At 33.3% G+C, this 17,961-nt stretch overlaps 3 protein-coding genes across 3 annotated transcripts; 2 read left to right on the top strand and 1 right to left on the bottom strand.

Moving 5' to 3' along the window:
- Nucleotides 1-2,664: 2,664 nt before the first annotated feature.
- Nucleotides 2,665-4,002, top strand: LOAG_03962 (hypothetical protein; the record flags this gene model as incomplete). The annotated part of the gene is made up of 3 exons (XM_003139499.2): nt 2,665-3,234; nt 3,483-3,608; nt 3,832-4,002. The coding sequence occupies exons 1-3, from the start codon at nt 3,073-3,075 to the stop codon at nt 4,000-4,002; spliced, it is 459 nt and encodes a 152-aa protein (XP_003139547.1). The 5' UTR covers nt 2,665-3,072.
- A 739-nt stretch (nt 4,003-4,741) lies between these two features.
- On the top strand, nt 4,742-10,024 carry LOAG_03961 (autoantigen NGP-1). Its single transcript, XM_020446465.1, has 17 exons — nt 4,742-4,901; nt 5,125-5,206; nt 5,300-5,394; nt 5,774-5,907; nt 6,129-6,227; nt 6,307-6,459; nt 6,561-6,719; nt 6,945-7,079; nt 7,150-7,257; nt 7,370-7,474; nt 7,885-8,043; nt 8,199-8,327; nt 8,532-8,597; nt 8,824-8,994; nt 9,112-9,219; nt 9,538-9,671; nt 9,747-10,024. The coding sequence occupies exons 1-16, from the start codon at nt 4,760-4,762 to the stop codon at nt 9,640-9,642; spliced, it is 1,950 nt and encodes a 649-aa protein (XP_020303199.1). The 5' UTR covers nt 4,742-4,759; the 3' UTR covers nt 9,643-9,671; nt 9,747-10,024.
- Nucleotides 10,025-10,610: 586 nt separating this feature from the next.
- Nucleotides 10,611-16,649, bottom strand: LOAG_03960 (hypothetical protein). Its single transcript, XM_020446464.1, has 12 exons — nt 16,520-16,649; nt 15,239-15,389; nt 13,945-14,054; nt 13,644-13,812; nt 13,406-13,481; nt 12,649-12,801; nt 12,403-12,498; nt 12,179-12,310; nt 11,863-12,024; nt 11,560-11,730; nt 11,119-11,292; nt 10,611-10,970 (listed from the first exon to the last, which is right to left on the bottom strand). Exons 1-12 carry the CDS (start codon nt 16,584-16,586, stop codon nt 10,863-10,865), a joined length of 1,569 nt encoding a protein of 522 aa, XP_020303198.1. The 5' UTR covers nt 16,587-16,649; the 3' UTR covers nt 10,611-10,862.
- Between the last annotated feature and the right edge of the window lie 1,312 nt (nt 16,650-17,961).

The raw sequence follows: 17,961 nt of genomic DNA, 5'->3' as shown, positions 1-17,961 counted from the left end.
GTTATTTTTACGGATTCTACAGAAAGAATTTTTTGAACTTTGTTATTATTCCTTACTTCAATGCTTTGTTTATAAAAAAAGTTCAATAGTCTATTTGTTATGTTATAAAATATGATACGCACTACCTTTTTAAAGATTGTTGGTGCAGACGACCTAATCAATTTATAATTTCATTGTGAAATTAACATGAATTATGAGTAGGCCTCGGCATTATGGCATCATTTTTGGAAATGTACAGCGTAATTTTTTAGACTATTTCGTCAGAAAAACCATGGAAAAAGGTTCGAATTCGTCAGCGATTTCTATTCCAGATGATGCCGAGGTAATCTGATTCACAGAAATAATGTAGATTTTATGACCTTTATTCATTTTTCACGCCTTACGTCTACTGTTAATGCATCGTTTTGAGGTTGCTGGAATTTTCACTTTAAATTAGAATCATTCGTATTTCCAAATTGTTACCGTGGAAGTCAATACTGGTACTGAAAGGTCTCATTAGTGTTCGAATTAAATGTGTTGCACAAGAAATATTCCAAGTCATCGGTGGTAAAATGATGTTGCTTCATTATTCGCCTATACCTTTCTGTGCCTCCTCATTTCAGAATTATGCAAAAAATTGTGGATGAGAATTGTTAGCAAGATGTTTGTATACGAAGAATTTGTCGAAAGTCGCTTTAATTTTTTTTCATATTTATGTAGCTTATTGGACTTCTTTGTTGCAGCCGTGGGTAATATTTTGTGTTCTAGAAAAAAAAAAAACTTTGGTTCCTTTCGATTTCTACGTAATTAGTCGAAAAGTTGATTCATGTCCGGACATCCTGCAAACATCTGCTGGAAATTGAATTCTCCGACTTAAGGTTATCACTAACTTCATTTCATTATCCCACAATAATGTAGTGGAATACAGTGATCCCACACCGTTCGTTACAACATTTTTAGTGTTATTGTTGGTATAAAGTTGACGGTATACATGTTACATCTTGAAGAGGACCAAAAGATCATGTCTATTGACAGATTAGTGAGGGAAAAGAAAGCTTTAGAAGAATAATTTTCCATTTGAGAAGTAGAAATGCTCCAAATTAGCGGTATTATATTACATGTGCCATTGTATTCATATAGGACTTAGGCATCTTTGTTTCATTGGTTTTTTTTTTTGATTCAGTCTGTTATATCAATTAACTTACTTGATAAAAGACTCGTCATTGGCTTGCAGAGGTCTTACTTTTCATTTAGTAGAAAAGTAAGCAATTGCTACACTTTGTTAAATGTTCTTTTATAGTAACGCCGGAAACTTTTCTCGTTACCTGATATATATGCATGACGTACTGAAATAGTAATAAGACCTAACACCATGGTCTATATGCTACCGATAGTTATGTGTTTAAGTAAATTTTTATGCTGTATTTGTCTCAGAGTTATGCGAATATAAAACGTTCGGGAACGTTGGAAATAATCGGTATTTTAAATACAAAACAACTGGAAAATATGTTTTGGTAAGAATTCATCTTTATCTTAATTTTGTTGTGAGTTTTATTTTAAATGAAATGTTTCTTAAAATTGAATGATTGGTTATGTTTGTTATATCACTTATACTGTAGGTACCGTAAATAAACGCATCATCAAATCACGGAATTTTTTCTGCTAACAAAAAGCTATACTAATTAATCTTAGTTTCATCCATACATTGTGAAGTGCTTTAACTGGGATATTAATATAGATCGTAGAAGGTATCGTGAACAGTGGCGTAACGATGTCACAACTTCTGAAAACGCTGGAGAAAGTAGGTGTGAAACAAAGGTGGACCAGCAGTTTTGCTATCCAAGAAATGCGGAAGGAAATCTGAAGTATCTCGCTTCGTATTTTATAACACAAATGTGATGGAGTTTGAATTATAAAATGATAAAGGAGACATGAGTCTGATGGGAATATTGACGTTTATGAAGGTCACGTTGCATACTACGCTTTATAACTGTCTATGTCTTCAGGTGCAAGAAGACTTCGTTGTCTTCGACTTACCGAATAAATTCGTTGTGGGCTTTGGATTAGACTATAACCAGAAGTTCCGCATATATGTATAATGAGCAAATCGGGCACTGAAAAATACAAAGTGACGGAGTAGACATACAGTATCTTTTTGTAGCATCAGTAATAAGTAACGTTATGTATTAGTTTCTCTTTCACTCTCATACTGTCTGCAGTAGGCAAAGATATCTAACCGTACACAGGATTCTGAGAAATTTGATGTGATGGGAAGTTGTTGCTATTGTATAAATGTCATTGAGCTTTCGACCGGTTTGGCTTATTTGCTGTGGTGTTTTATTATTCTGTTTTCTTTTTTAACTTTAATTAGTTATTCCTAATTTTCAGTGTCTTTTACATTCATGCAATATGTTTATCATAGTATATGCTGACTTTGCTTTCGTATTTACTGGATAGAATTTTGTAAAAGTTCTATAAATTTATGTGTATCCTGAATGGATTTCTCAAATCTTCGAAATTATAAAACCGTCAAAAGTCGATTTATTGCAAAAATAATAAGCCCAAAGTAAGTAGTGACTAATTGAATCTTAGGGTACCGCATTTTGCAATATTTATGTACATTGTTTTGTTTTGCGAGATTTGCAAGACTATGGTTGTTATATTTCAACTCTTATATTTTCTCAAGAAATGTTATGTTTTAGAAGTATTCCTAAATTAGACCACGAAAGTGTGGTCTGAAACTCGATAATGGTAAGAATTATAAACAAAAGTTTCAAAGCTGCACCGCTAGCTTCAACTTCATTGTAACAGTAATAGAGCAACTTCTCAAGTAATCTGATAGTAATGTGTTCATATAATGCTGATAGCGGCTTCCGAATTTTTTAGCAAACATTTTAAATGTTTTACCTAAATAGACGGGTACTTCCTGAAAAAGAAATATTTATAAATTTTAAGAAGATTCTGCCTAGATCAAGAGGAGAAGATGGTGGAAAGTTGGTTACTGTAAGCGGGATCCAATTTTATGACGTTATAAGCTTCTGCGATGTTTTCTCTATTACTAAAATTGGCTAGGTTTCTGTCGCTGTTTCAGTCATGGCTTCGATCTCTACATTGATGGAAGATATCAGTTTGGTCGGTGAGCAAATATTTGATCATACTGCTTTGATACGGAATCAGATTAACAAATTTCTGGATAATTTCGAGCGTAACGAACGGCATAAAGAATTTGATGGTATTATTCGAGCTAGCCATTCGGTATGCACTGGTAATATCAGTTCATGTTAATCTCGATGAGAATTATCCTTCATCGTTGTTTACAGCGCTAATGTTTGCTGTTGACTGTTTAAAGCAAAATGGTTTTTTGGTAAATTTTATTAAATTCCGACCACCCTTCGGATTAGAAATTGTGTATTTCCTAAGACTAATATTCTCCAGCATTTATTTATTCTTATTGGTTAGCTGCCTCAAATCAATAATGAGTATATTACGTGACTATATTACAGTTAGTGGAAGCGGCAGATGTTCCTTTGGAAATGATATTGGCAAAAGATGATTTGCGACAGCTCAATGAACAGATCGAGAAAACGACGTCTGCCTTGTCGGAACTTACAGTTCCTCTTTATCGGAAGGTAATCATTTGTTGCTTCTTGATTTCTTGACCACTTTGTGCAACATTTTTAGTTTTTGAAGTGGTTCACTGAAAAACTTTCAATTTAATAGGAATTTCTCTCACTTTCATCACCAAATAAATTGCTTTGTATTCCCAATATTTTTGGCAAAAAACAAAAGTAGTCAGAAGTTGATTGTTTCTCTTAAAGTATATTCTGATAATTCGTTAATTGAAATTTATAGGAACACGACGATTATTTAGAAGCAGTACGCAGAAGTCAACATCAACAAAAAACGATAGTGGAATCAGCTATTGAGCAACAGCGGCAAGCTTTGAAAGAGGGTGACAATAATACGGATGACATCCTCGTCTCTCCCAATATTTCTAGTACCACTGAAATTAATTTGAACTGAAAAATTTTCTGTTTTATTTATTGTTGACATTTTTTCTCCGTTCATTAATTTTCTGTCGGCCACTTTTCAAATAATTTTTAATGTGATTTAAAGTCGATTTAAAATTTGAAGGGTATGGTTTGGTTAACTTAAGTCTTAAGTTGGTAACATTGTGACATACTTTTCTAAGAAGATTGCTCCAAATGTATATCTTGCGATTCTTGATTTCTTGTTTCTCCTCTATGCATCAAGTATTATAAAGTTGTCCCACTTAATTAGTGTTAGTTGTTTTTGTATATTATGTATATTATTCGCTCCTGTTTGTATGCAAATGCAAACTGTAATTCCTGTTATTCATCGCGTGAATTCTTTTCATTCGTAGAAGTATGGACGTGGTGCCAATTATGATCGTTTCTATCAATGTTTCTAATATTTGCTGATTTTTTTCGTTTCGATCCTTTTTATAAAATTTTTGTTTCACATGTAGATCTTGCGATTCTCAGTTCCTTGTTTCCCTTTTATACCTCAAGCAGCGTAAGAAGGTGCAAATTAGAAAATATTATGATTTTTAATCGAAAAACTCATTCACATGGTTTTTTCACTCCCTTATTTGCATACTTTGTGCTATCATTTCAGTTAGCATAATAGTGATATACTCGCTTGCGGTTCCGTCGAAAGCAGTGACGCTTTCATTGCAATGAGCTATTCTATTGTAGAACCATTGCTATTATTATTTTTCTACTTCTCTATTTTTAAATTTGTTGTAGAAGCAAGCAGCATGGCTAAAAAACGTTCATCACTGAAAAAGAGTCGTTCTGATTCTACGGGTTCGGTAATGAAAAACAAGAAGTTTGTGAGACCTACACAAGGAGCAAGGACAAATTTGACGTTCAAAAAAGGCGAGCACAGTTTAAATCCAGGTAACGTTTAAAGTTCCGGATAGAGAAATTAGTGAATTGCTTTTCAGTCTAGGAGTGAGCGCCCGGATCACCCAAGAAGTAGTAGTAAGGTCCCAGAATTAACTGCTCTGAAATTAGTAATCCAGACTATCCAATGCATTTAAATTGATGAACTAGAGATGATATCTTTATAACAGTTTAGGATTGTTTATTTTTATATGATTTCAATGGTCCATTATTGCAGACCGTAAAGCGAAAGGCGACCATTTTCGTTCCAGAGCTACAATTAATCGGTTACGCATGTACAAAAACTTCAAACCCGTCAGGTTAGTAGTCATGCATAAAAAATTTACGCAAGGAGCAAAACTGTTTTACTAATATTCACCTCAGATTTACAAATTTTTTAAATCTCTTTGCAGAGATGCCAAAGGAAAAATTGTGAGAGCTGCACCTTATCAAGAAAAGCTATCTTCTGGAACAGTTGCCAGAGTTGAACCTCATCGAAAATGGTTTGGTGAGTGTATTTTTCTTTTTCAGACGCTTTATGAAACACAAAACATCATATTCGCTAAAACACCATATTCGTTTCACTGCGTAGATGAAATCGAAGGAGAGTATTTAAAATGAAAACAAAAGTGTTTATTGCTAGGATTAGGGGCAAAGATTGTTACCAGAAACAGAAAAGAAAGGATGTGTTCTTTCCATTTTCATTTTTGGCTTTCCTTTGTGTGCGTGTGCATGTGTTTGTGTATGTGTGTCGTATATGTGCTGTGTGAAGATTAAATTTTAGGAGAATTTATGCAGGCAGAGTGAACAGAACGATGAAAAATATGATAATGTTGCTGCTAAGACATTAGTTTTGCGAGAAATTCAAAATAATTTGTTAAATTTAGGAAATACTCGAGTAGTTGGACAGGAACAGCTGCAAAAATTCCAGGAGAATTTGGGAAAGGCATTGCAAGATCCATTCCAAGTAGTTATGCGGCAAACCAAGCTTCCTATTTCGTTGTTGACTGAAAAAGCAAAGGTGACTGTTATTGCTAATTCTTTTTCCATATTAAAAAAACGAAATCCTTTTAGACTTAAAATTGATTGCCATGTAGTTTTTTTTACCTATTATATAAAATTGACGTTATATAAGGGAGACTATTTGAAATGATGCAATTTAGCCTTTAATGCCTCTTTACCCACTTTAAGTGTTATTCATCGATTCATATGGATTCGGCTTAATTTTTAAAATATTTTTAGCAGCAACGCGTTCACATACTTGACACAGAAAGCTTCGAATACACTTTCGGCAAAAAAGCTCTAAGAAAAAAGCCAAAGATGAAAGTGGAAAACCTTGAGGTATGCTGTCTTATGATTATTTTATGCATGCACGTGATAGCTTGCAAAAGCTTATGAGTTTCGATTTTCATATTTTTAGACATTATGCGGCGAGGTTGTTCAACGAACCGAACAATACGATGAGACTGCTGACAACAGCTTGATAAAAAATGCAAATCCCGAAGCAATGGAGAATTCAAATCCATTGTTTAAGGCCGGACAAAGCAATCGTGTTTGGGGAGAGTTGTACAAGGTGTCTTTTTGTACCAGTTGCATGTCGGTTTTTTCTTAACAGTAGGAATGTGTAACGTTCTGTAGTATCATAATTTCTTTAAGCTTTTTTGTAAATTTCAGGTAATTGACTCATCGGACGTTGTTGTGGAAGTAGTTGATGGACGTGACCCAATGGGAACTCGTTGCCTCCATATTGAACAGTTTTTACGAAAGGAAAAGTCCCATAAGCATTTAATTTTGGTCCTGAATAAGGTCGATCTGGTGCCAACCTGGGTCACGGTATATTATTTGTTTTTCGGTTTATACTTTCCCTACTATGTTTTTTCCTCTAAACTTTTGTTTGTTTCGTCAAAGAGGATGTAACAATTGATGGTAAACAATTGGTCAGAGCTGGACTTCTCAAAATGTTTTATTAAGTATTGCTTCTGGTATTATTACTGTTATTGGCTTAGAGAAGAAAATTTCTTGATCTTATGAAATCTTAAAGTGTGCTTTTTTTTTCAGAAGAAGTGGCTAACGTTATTGTCGCAAGAATTGCCAACAGTTGCCTTTCACGCTTCTATGCAACATTCTTTTGGCAAAGGAACACTAATCAACCTACTAAGACAGTTCGCAAATCTTCATAAAGATCGTCAACAGGTACTTTCTCCCACTCTTCAATGATACGTAGCAAGAAATTATAACAAGCATTGATGAACTTGCATTGCAGATTAGCGTTGGCTTCATTGGTTATCCAAATGTTGGCAAATCCTCAATAATCAATACACTTCGAGCTAAACGAGTATGTAAAACCGCTCCAATTGCAGGTGAAACTAAAGTAAGTTTCGTTATGATTTCCTTGTTTCCAAATCTGTTAAACCAATATTTTCGTTTTCTCAGCCATCTGGTGCTTTGTATTTCTATCTACTATTAAAAAAGCACTAATTAAGGTCTGGCAGTACGTTAGTTTGATGCGACGTATATATATGATAGACTGTCCAGGTGTTGTGTATCCACAAGGAGATTCGGAGACCCAAATCATCTTGAAAGGAGTGGTTAGTCTAAATTTTTGTCTTTGCCAATATTTTAAATCTTAGTGTTATTTCTGTAATAGTGTTATTTTTTCCTATAATATTTTCTGACTCTTGATTTGTTGTTATAAAACAATATTTATATATATTTAAATCATTTTTGAAATAAGGGATTATTTGGACTGGTAGTATTTGTAACACCGCATATTCTACTTTAATTGAACTCATTACTCTCCCAAACTCAAAGACTCGAATGACAGTATAATTAACAAGTGAAGTAAACGGTTGTCAAGGTTGTCAGAACAATTTTTTTCAATATGTCACACACAGCTGTAATATCGAATGTGCAGTTACAATGTTGGAAATTTTTTTCCTCTGATTGATTTGTTTTTCTTTTCTTTTTTTTCTTTTTTTAATGCAACTATATTTTATAGGTACGTGTTGAAAATGTGAAGGATCCAATTAATCATGTACAAGGTGTTCTGGATCGAGTAAGGGAACAATATCTGCTGAAAACATATTCCATCGATTCATGGAATGATATGTATGACTTCCTGACAAAAATTTGCATCAAGACGGGTCGATTGTTAAAGGTAAAAGCATTCTGTTCTAATTATTCATGCAATAATTGTTTTTCATTTCTGCTGTTCGTAATGACCAAGCTAAAATTATGGAACGGTTCTGATTTGATGCTATGTCATTCCTGTCAGTTTTTTCTATTGAGGACTAAGCATAAAAGTTGTTTTAGGGTGGTGAACCTGACTGGAACACAGCGGCAAAAATTGTGCTGAATGATTTTCAGCGAGGTCGTTTACCTTACTATGTTCTTCCTCCGGGTTGTGAATTGCAAAATGCACGTGAGCAATGCGAAAATCGGGTAAAGATTTGTTCATTACACAGTTTAAAATTTTTAACTGTATCTGCTGATGATGTATTTAGAAAAAGCAACTACACATGTGATCTTATCTGATAGCATCTTGTCAAAGTTTGCTAGCTGATATATGACGAGACCTGAAGCAAAGTGTACAAACACGAGCATATTTTATTCTCTTGGTATCATAATAAAAACAAAAACTTTCAGTGTCCAGAGGAAACAGCGGCGGTTGAATTCAGCGGTTCGAATGATATTGACGATGAGGAAAGAAGTGTAATTCTGAATTTACAGTTACACTCTATTTTAAACTCCAAGATTTCTAGCTTTTTTGAACAGTTTCCATCTATATATCGCAAGTTATTTGAGAGATATTTTGCTTCAGAGGAAGTGAATCCATGTTTTCTGAAGATATACATATGTATCATTCAGTTTCTGACTACTGAAATCATTTTGTTGTGGAATGCTGCTGATACTGACGGCAATACTTCTGTTATTTTAGAATATTGCTGATAATAATAGTAATGGCGACAGCGATGATGACGATCAAGGCACTCTGACGGATCTAGGCTCAACGTGTAGTGGTCTTACTAACTTGTCGGATTTAGACGATTTAGATTTTCAACTTCCGGAGGCGCCTGAAGGTACCATCGATGCTGGTGCTGAGCTCATAGTGAATTTTGCATCTTCTTAAAGATTTTTTTTTGGATTCACTCACTTGAAGTAGGAAGAGAGGTTGTATGATTTATTATACAAGAGATGGTTGTATTACATTAACTGTAGTATTCAGGAAATGAATGAACCAAAAATAGAAAGACGACGAGCACGAGGAAAAAGGGCGGGAAAGAAGCTTTCGGAAAAACGTAACAGATTAAAACATGGAAAGCCATTCGACAAGGTAAACCTTTTTTCTCAAATGTTTTTCTTTGCTTGTATGATTAGAACTTCCATATTGTCAACCACACAAAAGAATCCTAAGTACGTAAGAGGATGAGTTATTTTACACTGATAATTTTCCGCTGAAATTGATTAGTGATTGCATGAATTACGCTTATCTTGTTTATCTACTCGTCATGATCATTGTGGTGAGTTGGAAAGGTCCAAGTTAAAAAGACATACAGTATAGAAAAAACTGTTTGCATATTATTAGAATTGTCAATATTTATTGATTAGTAACATAATTTGAATTACTAACAAAAGATGAGATGAATTACAGTGCAGTGGTGTCGTCGAATTTGGCCTTAATGAGAAAAGAAAAGGGAATAAAAACGGGTGGAGAAAGAAGTTGGAAAAGCGTCGACGCGTCAGACATCAACAATGACAAATATATGTTCACTTTGACGTCGATAAGTAAAAATTATACTTTCATTAATTATAAAGTTGGTAAGCATTGGAATAGAAATAAACATTTGATAGCATTTTCAGGATTCAGATCTTGATGGGTTTTCCGAGAAGTATACATGCTGGTATTCAGCTTTTGTTACAGTTGTCATTAATTGCTGAAATGTGTGTTATGTTGTAGAATAAATGAGGTTACCATTATTCTGGAGAAAACATTCTAGCGAGCTTGCAACTTGACGTATGTCATTAGCTCATACCAAATTACCTGGCACCAATACCAATACATGTTTATGACTCAACCTTCGAGTAGTTATTGACTCTTAAAATTATTGGTGGGAGGAGTACCACTAACCCTTTCCAACACCATATCTTAGTTAACCTTCTCGTGTTATGCTGAAACAGCTTTTTTTCATTTGTTTTTCCCACTGTTTTCTGATTTTTGGTTTTTCTCTCACTTTTCAATATTGTTCTTTATGACTGAATAATTTCTGTTTATCTTTGATATTAGTCATAGCTTTTTCGTGATGAGGATGAAACTTAAATTCCATTAATCGACTGTATTTCTTCTCTTGCTTTTTTATATGGAATTCGAGAAGATAAGCGATTTGTCATTCAGCCAATTCTGTGTAACAATGTGCAAATAAGTTTCTAAGAATTAGTCATTTTATTCTCTCTGTGCTAAAATTTCAGCCATAAAGTTTTATTGTCAACTATTAAAGGCATCGTAGGTACAAACTGGAAGAGGAGGGGTTTTTTTTTGCGATTACAGGAATTTAGGGCAAGAGGGAGGGAGGGAGGTAAAATAAGACTAATTGATATATTCATGCTTAATAAACGCTAACTGTAACAGTCTCTACAGTGAAAACCTCCAAAATTCTCATTGTAGTTAGTCCGAAAATATTAGCAGATGTAATCAAATTTAATAAGAATGTCAACTTCTGCAACATGGGATGGTATAATAGGTAAATGGAAAAGAAAAAACGAGGTGGTGTTATCATTTCAAAGATATGTGGAAAAATCTTCCATTTGTACGCATGTCGCCAAGAAACATCGGATTGCATGATGTCGTCAAAAATTAAAATCATATGAAGGAATCGTTAACATGGAAACTACCCATTTCTATTCATTCCATCCTGCTACCCTCACCATCTTGTACACAATTTACATATCAAATTGAATTATATGTACAGTTAGATTAGACTAAATTACATGCATCGTTAACTGATTGGAAAGGTACAACGAAATTGAAGGAAGGATCAGTAGTAATGATAAAGTGATCCTTTCACATACTCCCTGCTTTGTCGCATCCTGCAATGGAATGTTTTAATTTGAATTTCCTATTTAGTAATTATTGTCTCTAGCTTCCATTTTTCAATTTGAGAGGATAGATGAAGCTATCAGATGAATTAGTTGATATTGAAAATGCTGGTGATAGAAGCGGAAATATGATTCAAACCTTTTGTTCAGCGGCAGTACGTTGTATAATGGAATTGGTATCAATTTCATTTTCCTCATCGTCGTTCACAACTACTATAGTACGTTCTGTCATCTCTTGAGCTGTTGCTGGAGTGCTAAGATGTTGTAAATGCGCCATCACGTCGCTACTTTCTATTTCTTCATCCTTTTCATCCTGTGTTAATTATTCAGTTAAACTAATTAGATTAATTAATATACGGAGTTCAAGATAAATCTGATTTTCTACCATGCAACTGTACAGTGCATAATACCACATTAGTACAAAATCACCCATAATTACCATTTCTGTGATCGTAAAAAATAAATATTTGAACTGAATATTTGAAATGTCCCATTTTGTCCTTCTTCCGACAGTGTCACACTTATAATCGACATAGTTGACAATTTTTAAATTGTCATTGTAAATGTAAAAAAAAATCACCGATTCCTGAACTGCAACCGTTGTAGTTTCTTCTTTCTTAGATGCCCATATTATTGCTGATTCATTCTCCTCTTCCTCCTTCTCCTCCTGTTCATGACTTGTTACAGTGCTTACTGTTGATTCTTCCTCTTCTTGTTCCGTAATTTCATGCGATTCATGCGATGTTGTTGGCTGCAGTTAGACAACTTGAATCTGTCAAACGAATTAAGCCAAGGACAGGAAGATGGAAACATTGTAACCTTTCAAGATTGCTTCAATTCTCATCTGCACCTGTCTATTAATGAGAGAAGTGAGAACCAGAACCTGTGTTTGAATCTGCACCGATGTTTCAGATTTCATAGATGGACTATCAGCACTTTCTACAGTGGAAGCGACATTGTCGAATGTTGATGATTCCATTGCGACATCAGATTCATCTCCCACTTCCGCTTTTGCAGTCAATTCTACCGCTTCTTTTCCCATTTCCTAAATTCTACTAACATATTCATGAGCAAGATATTCATGACACACTTATCGTTGGAATCTCCTAAAATGTCTCTTAAATGGATGAAGTGAAATTTGAGCTGAAAGATTCTGATATTCTTATGCTGCCTTTCCTTCACTTTAAAGAAGAATTCACCTCCATTGTATCATCATCTCTTGACATTTCAGTAGCTTTAGTCGTCAGCTGTGCATCAAATATCCGTGTGATAACGCTATCGCTATTTGTATTAAACATTTCTGAAGTTGTTTGTTTCATTCTTTCTTCATCCTGAAATTGTATGCCAGTAAAATTGTATTAACAATTACGGTTAAATCCGAGAGATATAGTGAAGGTAGCAAAATATGATTCAGTAAACAAACTGAGATACTGCTCGGTTTCACCGTATTCCTTTCAATCTCCGAAGTTTCTGATAACCCTATCCCGGATTCATCGTTTGCTTCATGCTCTGCGAATGTCTGCAAAATGAGAAAGCGAAGAAAACGGAAAACAAGAATTGATATGACTGGTAAGAATTGACAGTTTTTTTTCTATTTTTTTTCGATTCTATGAAGTTGTAATGAGGATATTAAACATTCAATTCAGGAAATGGTAAGTTTTATTGATACCGTCTTGTAATTGGTGGGATTGATAATAAAAGTACACTGCTTAGGAAGTGATTCTAAATATATCTTTGTTAATTGTTGGGTAGCCGATGATGAATTGAATGCATCATTTTCCAATTTGTCACTTGATTCTAGCACTTGCTTGAAGCCAATATCCTTCAAAAAAACATTCTTATTTTAATAAAGGTTCTTCAATCAATTTTACATAACTTTTAATAGATTAGCTTATTGTAATCATATAGTTTTACCATAACTTTGTTACTGTAATAATAGATAATTTGATTTGATTCTATGAAGATGGCTTAGAAGTTTGTAGTGGTAATTTGTGGAGAGATGATTTTATAGATTTTTCTGAAACTGTTGGATGGATTTTTGAATAATTATTGAATGCATCTCATTGTAAAGCTATTTAGAATGTGAATTTCACTTCTTTTTCTTTGCCTATTTAAGAGGGCAATACTTTTCATTGAAACAATTCGAATGACCAGTGACACGAAATAATCAATGACTCGGCTTAAATTAGCATAGTAAAACTTAAACATTGATACTTAGCCGAGAGTAACATTGATCAAAGTTTTTTTTAAACTGTTTTATTTTTAAACTTTTTTAAACTGTTTTTTTTAAACTGTTTTAATTTTATTTAACGTGTTCGTTTCAATCCTATCACAATCTACATAATTTAATTGTCATCTTCTAATGAAGTTTAGAATGTAACTGTCAAAGAGAGCAAGTTATATTTTGGAAGGAAAGACAAACAAACCCTAAACAAATAACCACTTCCAGCACATATCTTGTTTGATTCCGTTATGGAACATTTGATGGTACATTCAATCGTACTGTAATACCAAGAAAAGCGACAGTAACTTGTTATTATGAAAGACAATTACCTTCTATTAATAAGCCACAAAATGGTGAAAATTCATTTTAAACAGTTAAAATCCCTGCAAAATGTTTCATAGAAAATTATTGAATGCAACATTACTACCGAATTTACCTACCGACAAACTTGCGTAATGCTATCGATGAATGCAAATGGATTAACAGGTGCCGCAGGTGATGAATCAAGTTGAATGGTAGCATCAGAAGGATGTCCACATTCGTTGGAACATTTGCTGACACTATCGATATCCTCTTGATTTTCCATACATTCTTTTACCAATCGAAACTCTTTAATAGAAAAATTTTACATGAATTAGATTACATTTATTATTTATGTGATCATTTAAATAACAGTGTAATGAATGATAAGAAGTTTGTTGATTTAACTGAAATGATTAAAACTATCCATACTTGGCTTACCTTCTAGCTTATCACTGCAAATATATTCACTAAGTGATGTCTTTTTAGCCAACTCTTCTCGCTCTTCATCAGTACATGATTGAATACATTTCAACAGTTGCTCACGAGTACTGCAATTACAATATTCTCTTAAATATCACTAGACAACTTGACCTCCTACCTTTAGGAAGAGTCTAATGTGTATTTCTTGAAGAAAGAGGGTCAAAGAGGGAGAGAGAGAGAGAGAGAGAGAAGAAAAGGTAGTTGATGTCCAGTTACAGTATGAAAACCTTCCATGTGTATTGTTTTATTAATTGAAGTTCTTCCGTAATTCCTTCCTTATCGCATCGTCATAGTATTCGTTTGATTTGAAAAGGAAAAAATGCAATAGTTTTCTCAAACAAGCGTTTAACACTTTGAAATGACAGGTTAATTTGTGTAGATAATTTTGGTGTCAGAAATAAATGGCAGGAAGATAAGATGGGATTAAACTTGTAGTAATTGAAAACGAGAAGACTGATTTTCAATGAAAAAATTGAAAGCGAAATCAAATCAACTTCTTAATGACTAAACTTTTTTAAGATTAATTGAAAGCGTGACGAAGATGAAGGTTAAAAATAACTTTCAGGCACGACGGAGTAATATGATGCATCCTGAAGAACCAATGAATCTTCGACCATCATCAGAAATGATCACATTTATTTACTGAACTGTTTATTTCTTTATCCGTTTGTTCAAATTTCTGATGTTCATTAGTGAAAAAAGAACATTATAAGCAAAGTTAGCGTGAAAGATTTGGAAGTTAAAATAGAGGTCAAGGTGCTGTCCATTTTTAGAGGTCAAGATGCTGTCCATTGTCTGATCCGTACTACTTCAGCGCTAACAAAAAAGGGGAACTCGATAATATTTATTGAAAGGAACTGTTTAAAGGAAGTAAGGAAACCAATGGTCATCAATCTTCTTCAAACTGATCAAAGATTATCGAAGAGGACTACTCTCTGTTCTACCGGTTTATTAGATATTTAATTAAAAAGTTTGGAGTTTTTTTTTCTTTAAATAAAATTACTCGCATGTGAATATTTTACAATTGCAATTTCCTACTTGATATTATTCCAACTTATAAGTCAAAATGAATTCGTTTATTACTTTTGGTTGATTAATACTTTTTCACGTATATTATGCCTATGCAAATCATTTCAGCATTAGTAAAAAGTAGAAGAGTGTTGGATTTGAAAAGAAAATTAATTGAAATAATAACTAGTCATGAAAGGAAGAAGCTTATAAAGTAAATAAGTAAGCAAATGAAAGTACTTACTCGCAGAATTCTTCGATGTGTAGGATAATTTTTCGAAAATTACGAAGATTGGATGCAGCAAAAACAAGCGATCCCTCTTTCAAGCAATCATTAAGGCATGCACTATTTGTTGTCGCAATTGGTTGTGGTGGAATTTGAGCCAAAAGTGGAACTAAATTAAAGTTAATATTTAAAATTTTTCGGTTTGGATGAAAACTTGAAATAATTAAAATTAAGTAGGGACAAATATATTTGGTACAGTTTTCACAAATATAATTGTATGTATATGCTTTAAATTGAAATTCTGCAATTCCATCATGAATCATCAAGCGGAATCTGCAAGTGCCTTTTTTTGCCGATTCCTTATCAGTTAACAATACTGATAGAAGAAAGATTTGAAAATACAATTTCTGCAGTTAACATTATAATACGATGTCTAATTGATGTATCAAATCAAGTAGCTTTTCAGAAACTTCGCTAGCTTCAGATTTATCAAATACTATGATCTTAGAGAAAAGATGAAGATGAAATGTAGAAAGAGTTGACCTCCTAAAAAACTTGTTTAAGAAAAAAAATGTATTTAATGGAACGATTCAGAATGTTAAGAAAATCCTTGATGGTCCCCCAACGGGAAGTACTTCAACGGATGATTGCACTCTTCGTTGATTCATTCCTATCAATTCGCCCATTTCTCCGCACGATGTCCTTCAACACTGCGATTGTCACCAAATTTTAATGATTACAGCTGACTTCGTTCATCCCTATCACACTCCAAATTTTAACTCATACGTACATCCAAAGTTCAGATGTTTTCCTCAATCTGTTTTTTCTTCTTCCCCTTCCCTACCAACAACTATTATATGTGACATGGAACAATGACAACGAGGCATGGATGATGAGTGACGAAAGGAAATTGGAATATTCAATGCACGACGTTATGAACAGCAAATAATTTTGATTATGAAAGAAGAGAGAATGATATTAAAGTGACAATTTGGAGAGATACGGTGAACAGCTATTTAAAAAAAAATAAAAAATAAATAGATTAGCCAAATTTTGTTTTTATATAGTGCAGCAGAGGAATAAATTATTCCTTTTTTATGGGGAAATTTGAAGACCCAAGTGATAAAAATAACTGAGGATTTTACAATATTTTAGCTGATAAAATGATAACTCGCAAATACTTAATACGAATCATGCAATTTAATATGTTGAATGGAATTTATCGATTATTGGACAATACTGATTCATTGCCTTGAAATGTATCCCCGAAATATCTTAAAAAAAACAGGTAAAACTTACAAATTATAACCGAAATGAGCGATAGAAGACACCAAATTTGCATTTCTTTTTTCCACAGGTTATACATGAAATACGGTAATGTGATAATTAAGCAATCGATTGTTTGTTGTTTTCAATACTTGTATTTTGTTAATTATCTAAATAATTCCTTAGTTAAAATGAGAAGAAAAACGAAAAGTTTGAAAAGGAAAACGAGGAATGAGAGGAAAGGAATGTAAGCAAAACTATTCATTGAATTCAAACGATTCATTAATTTGAGCGTATTTATCCCTGCAATATTTTTTATTTGGCAGTATTACTTACCTTAACTCATTCGTACACTTTACTGATAACAGATAGCAAAGAGATCAGAGAGGTTATTTTATGTTTTGATAAGATTATTTGATTGCATTTTCAATAAACATCAAAAGTTATCTGATACTATCAGTTCCACTTATGCTACATTACATTTATACGAGTTATTAGATAGTAAACATTTTGGAATAATATCAAATTAAGCAAATGATTGGCGAGGAAATTTCATGTCAGATTGAAATAAAGAAGCCATCATACTGTAGCAATTCGTACTGTATTACACCGTAATATTTTTTCATAATAGTTACCGTTTATTTGTTTAGATGGGATTGTCAGGAATAAGCAGTGAAATGTATTGTTGTCTATGCTTCAAATGAGAACAATCATTAAAGAATGGATCATGTTCGATAGGTCAAAACATCTCAAAAGGTCTAAAGTTCATGGGTCATATAGACAGTCAGACAGGCAGGCAGATAGACAGACAGACAAACAGATATAGCGGTGTCGGTCTAAATGGGACAAAAGTGGATAAAGTTGATGAAGTTTGGTTGAAATTCCCATAAGAAATGAACAGATGCATGCAAATGCATGCTCAATTTGATTCAATCACAGGGATGGATGTTTTGATCACCATGAAAACCACCTGTGCGGTAAGATGAAATGGGCGGTACTGATGTGCTTATTTCTTCAATAATATGTATGTATATGTATGTGTATGTGTATGTATATGTATGTGTGTGTATGTGTATGTGTGTACTACCTGCCTGCACGGTAATTCATTCTATTTGAAAAAAAAACTACTTTATTCTATTTTGTTGAACTTTAACTTTCTACAGTTTATTTGTTTTCCTTCTCATTCCTCTTCTCGTTTAACCCATCAAATTATCTTCTTCTTCTTCTTCTTCTTCTTCTTCTTCCTTTTAAACTTTTTTTCTTTCCAAACGTACTTTTGTTTATTTTTAAAATGTAAAAACATCTATTTTTGTACGGTAATATTATCAATAGATCATGCATGCATTCTCTTTGATAACAAAACAACATTACTTAGTGGAATAATTTAGTCTGTTCGTTTTTTTTCTTTTTTTCAATCTAAACAATTCATTGGATGAGAAAGAGAGAGAGAGAGAGAGAGAGAGAGAGAGAGAGAG

The sequence above is a fragment of the Loa loa genome (genome assembly GCF_000183805.2).
Source record: "Loa loa unplaced genomic scaffold supercont3.65, whole genome shotgun sequence".
Taxonomy (NCBI): Eukaryota; Metazoa; Nematoda; class Chromadorea; order Rhabditida; family Onchocercidae; genus Loa; species Loa loa.
The sequence above is the reverse complement of the archived record's forward strand: the minus strand, read 5'-3'. Positions and strand labels throughout refer to the sequence as shown.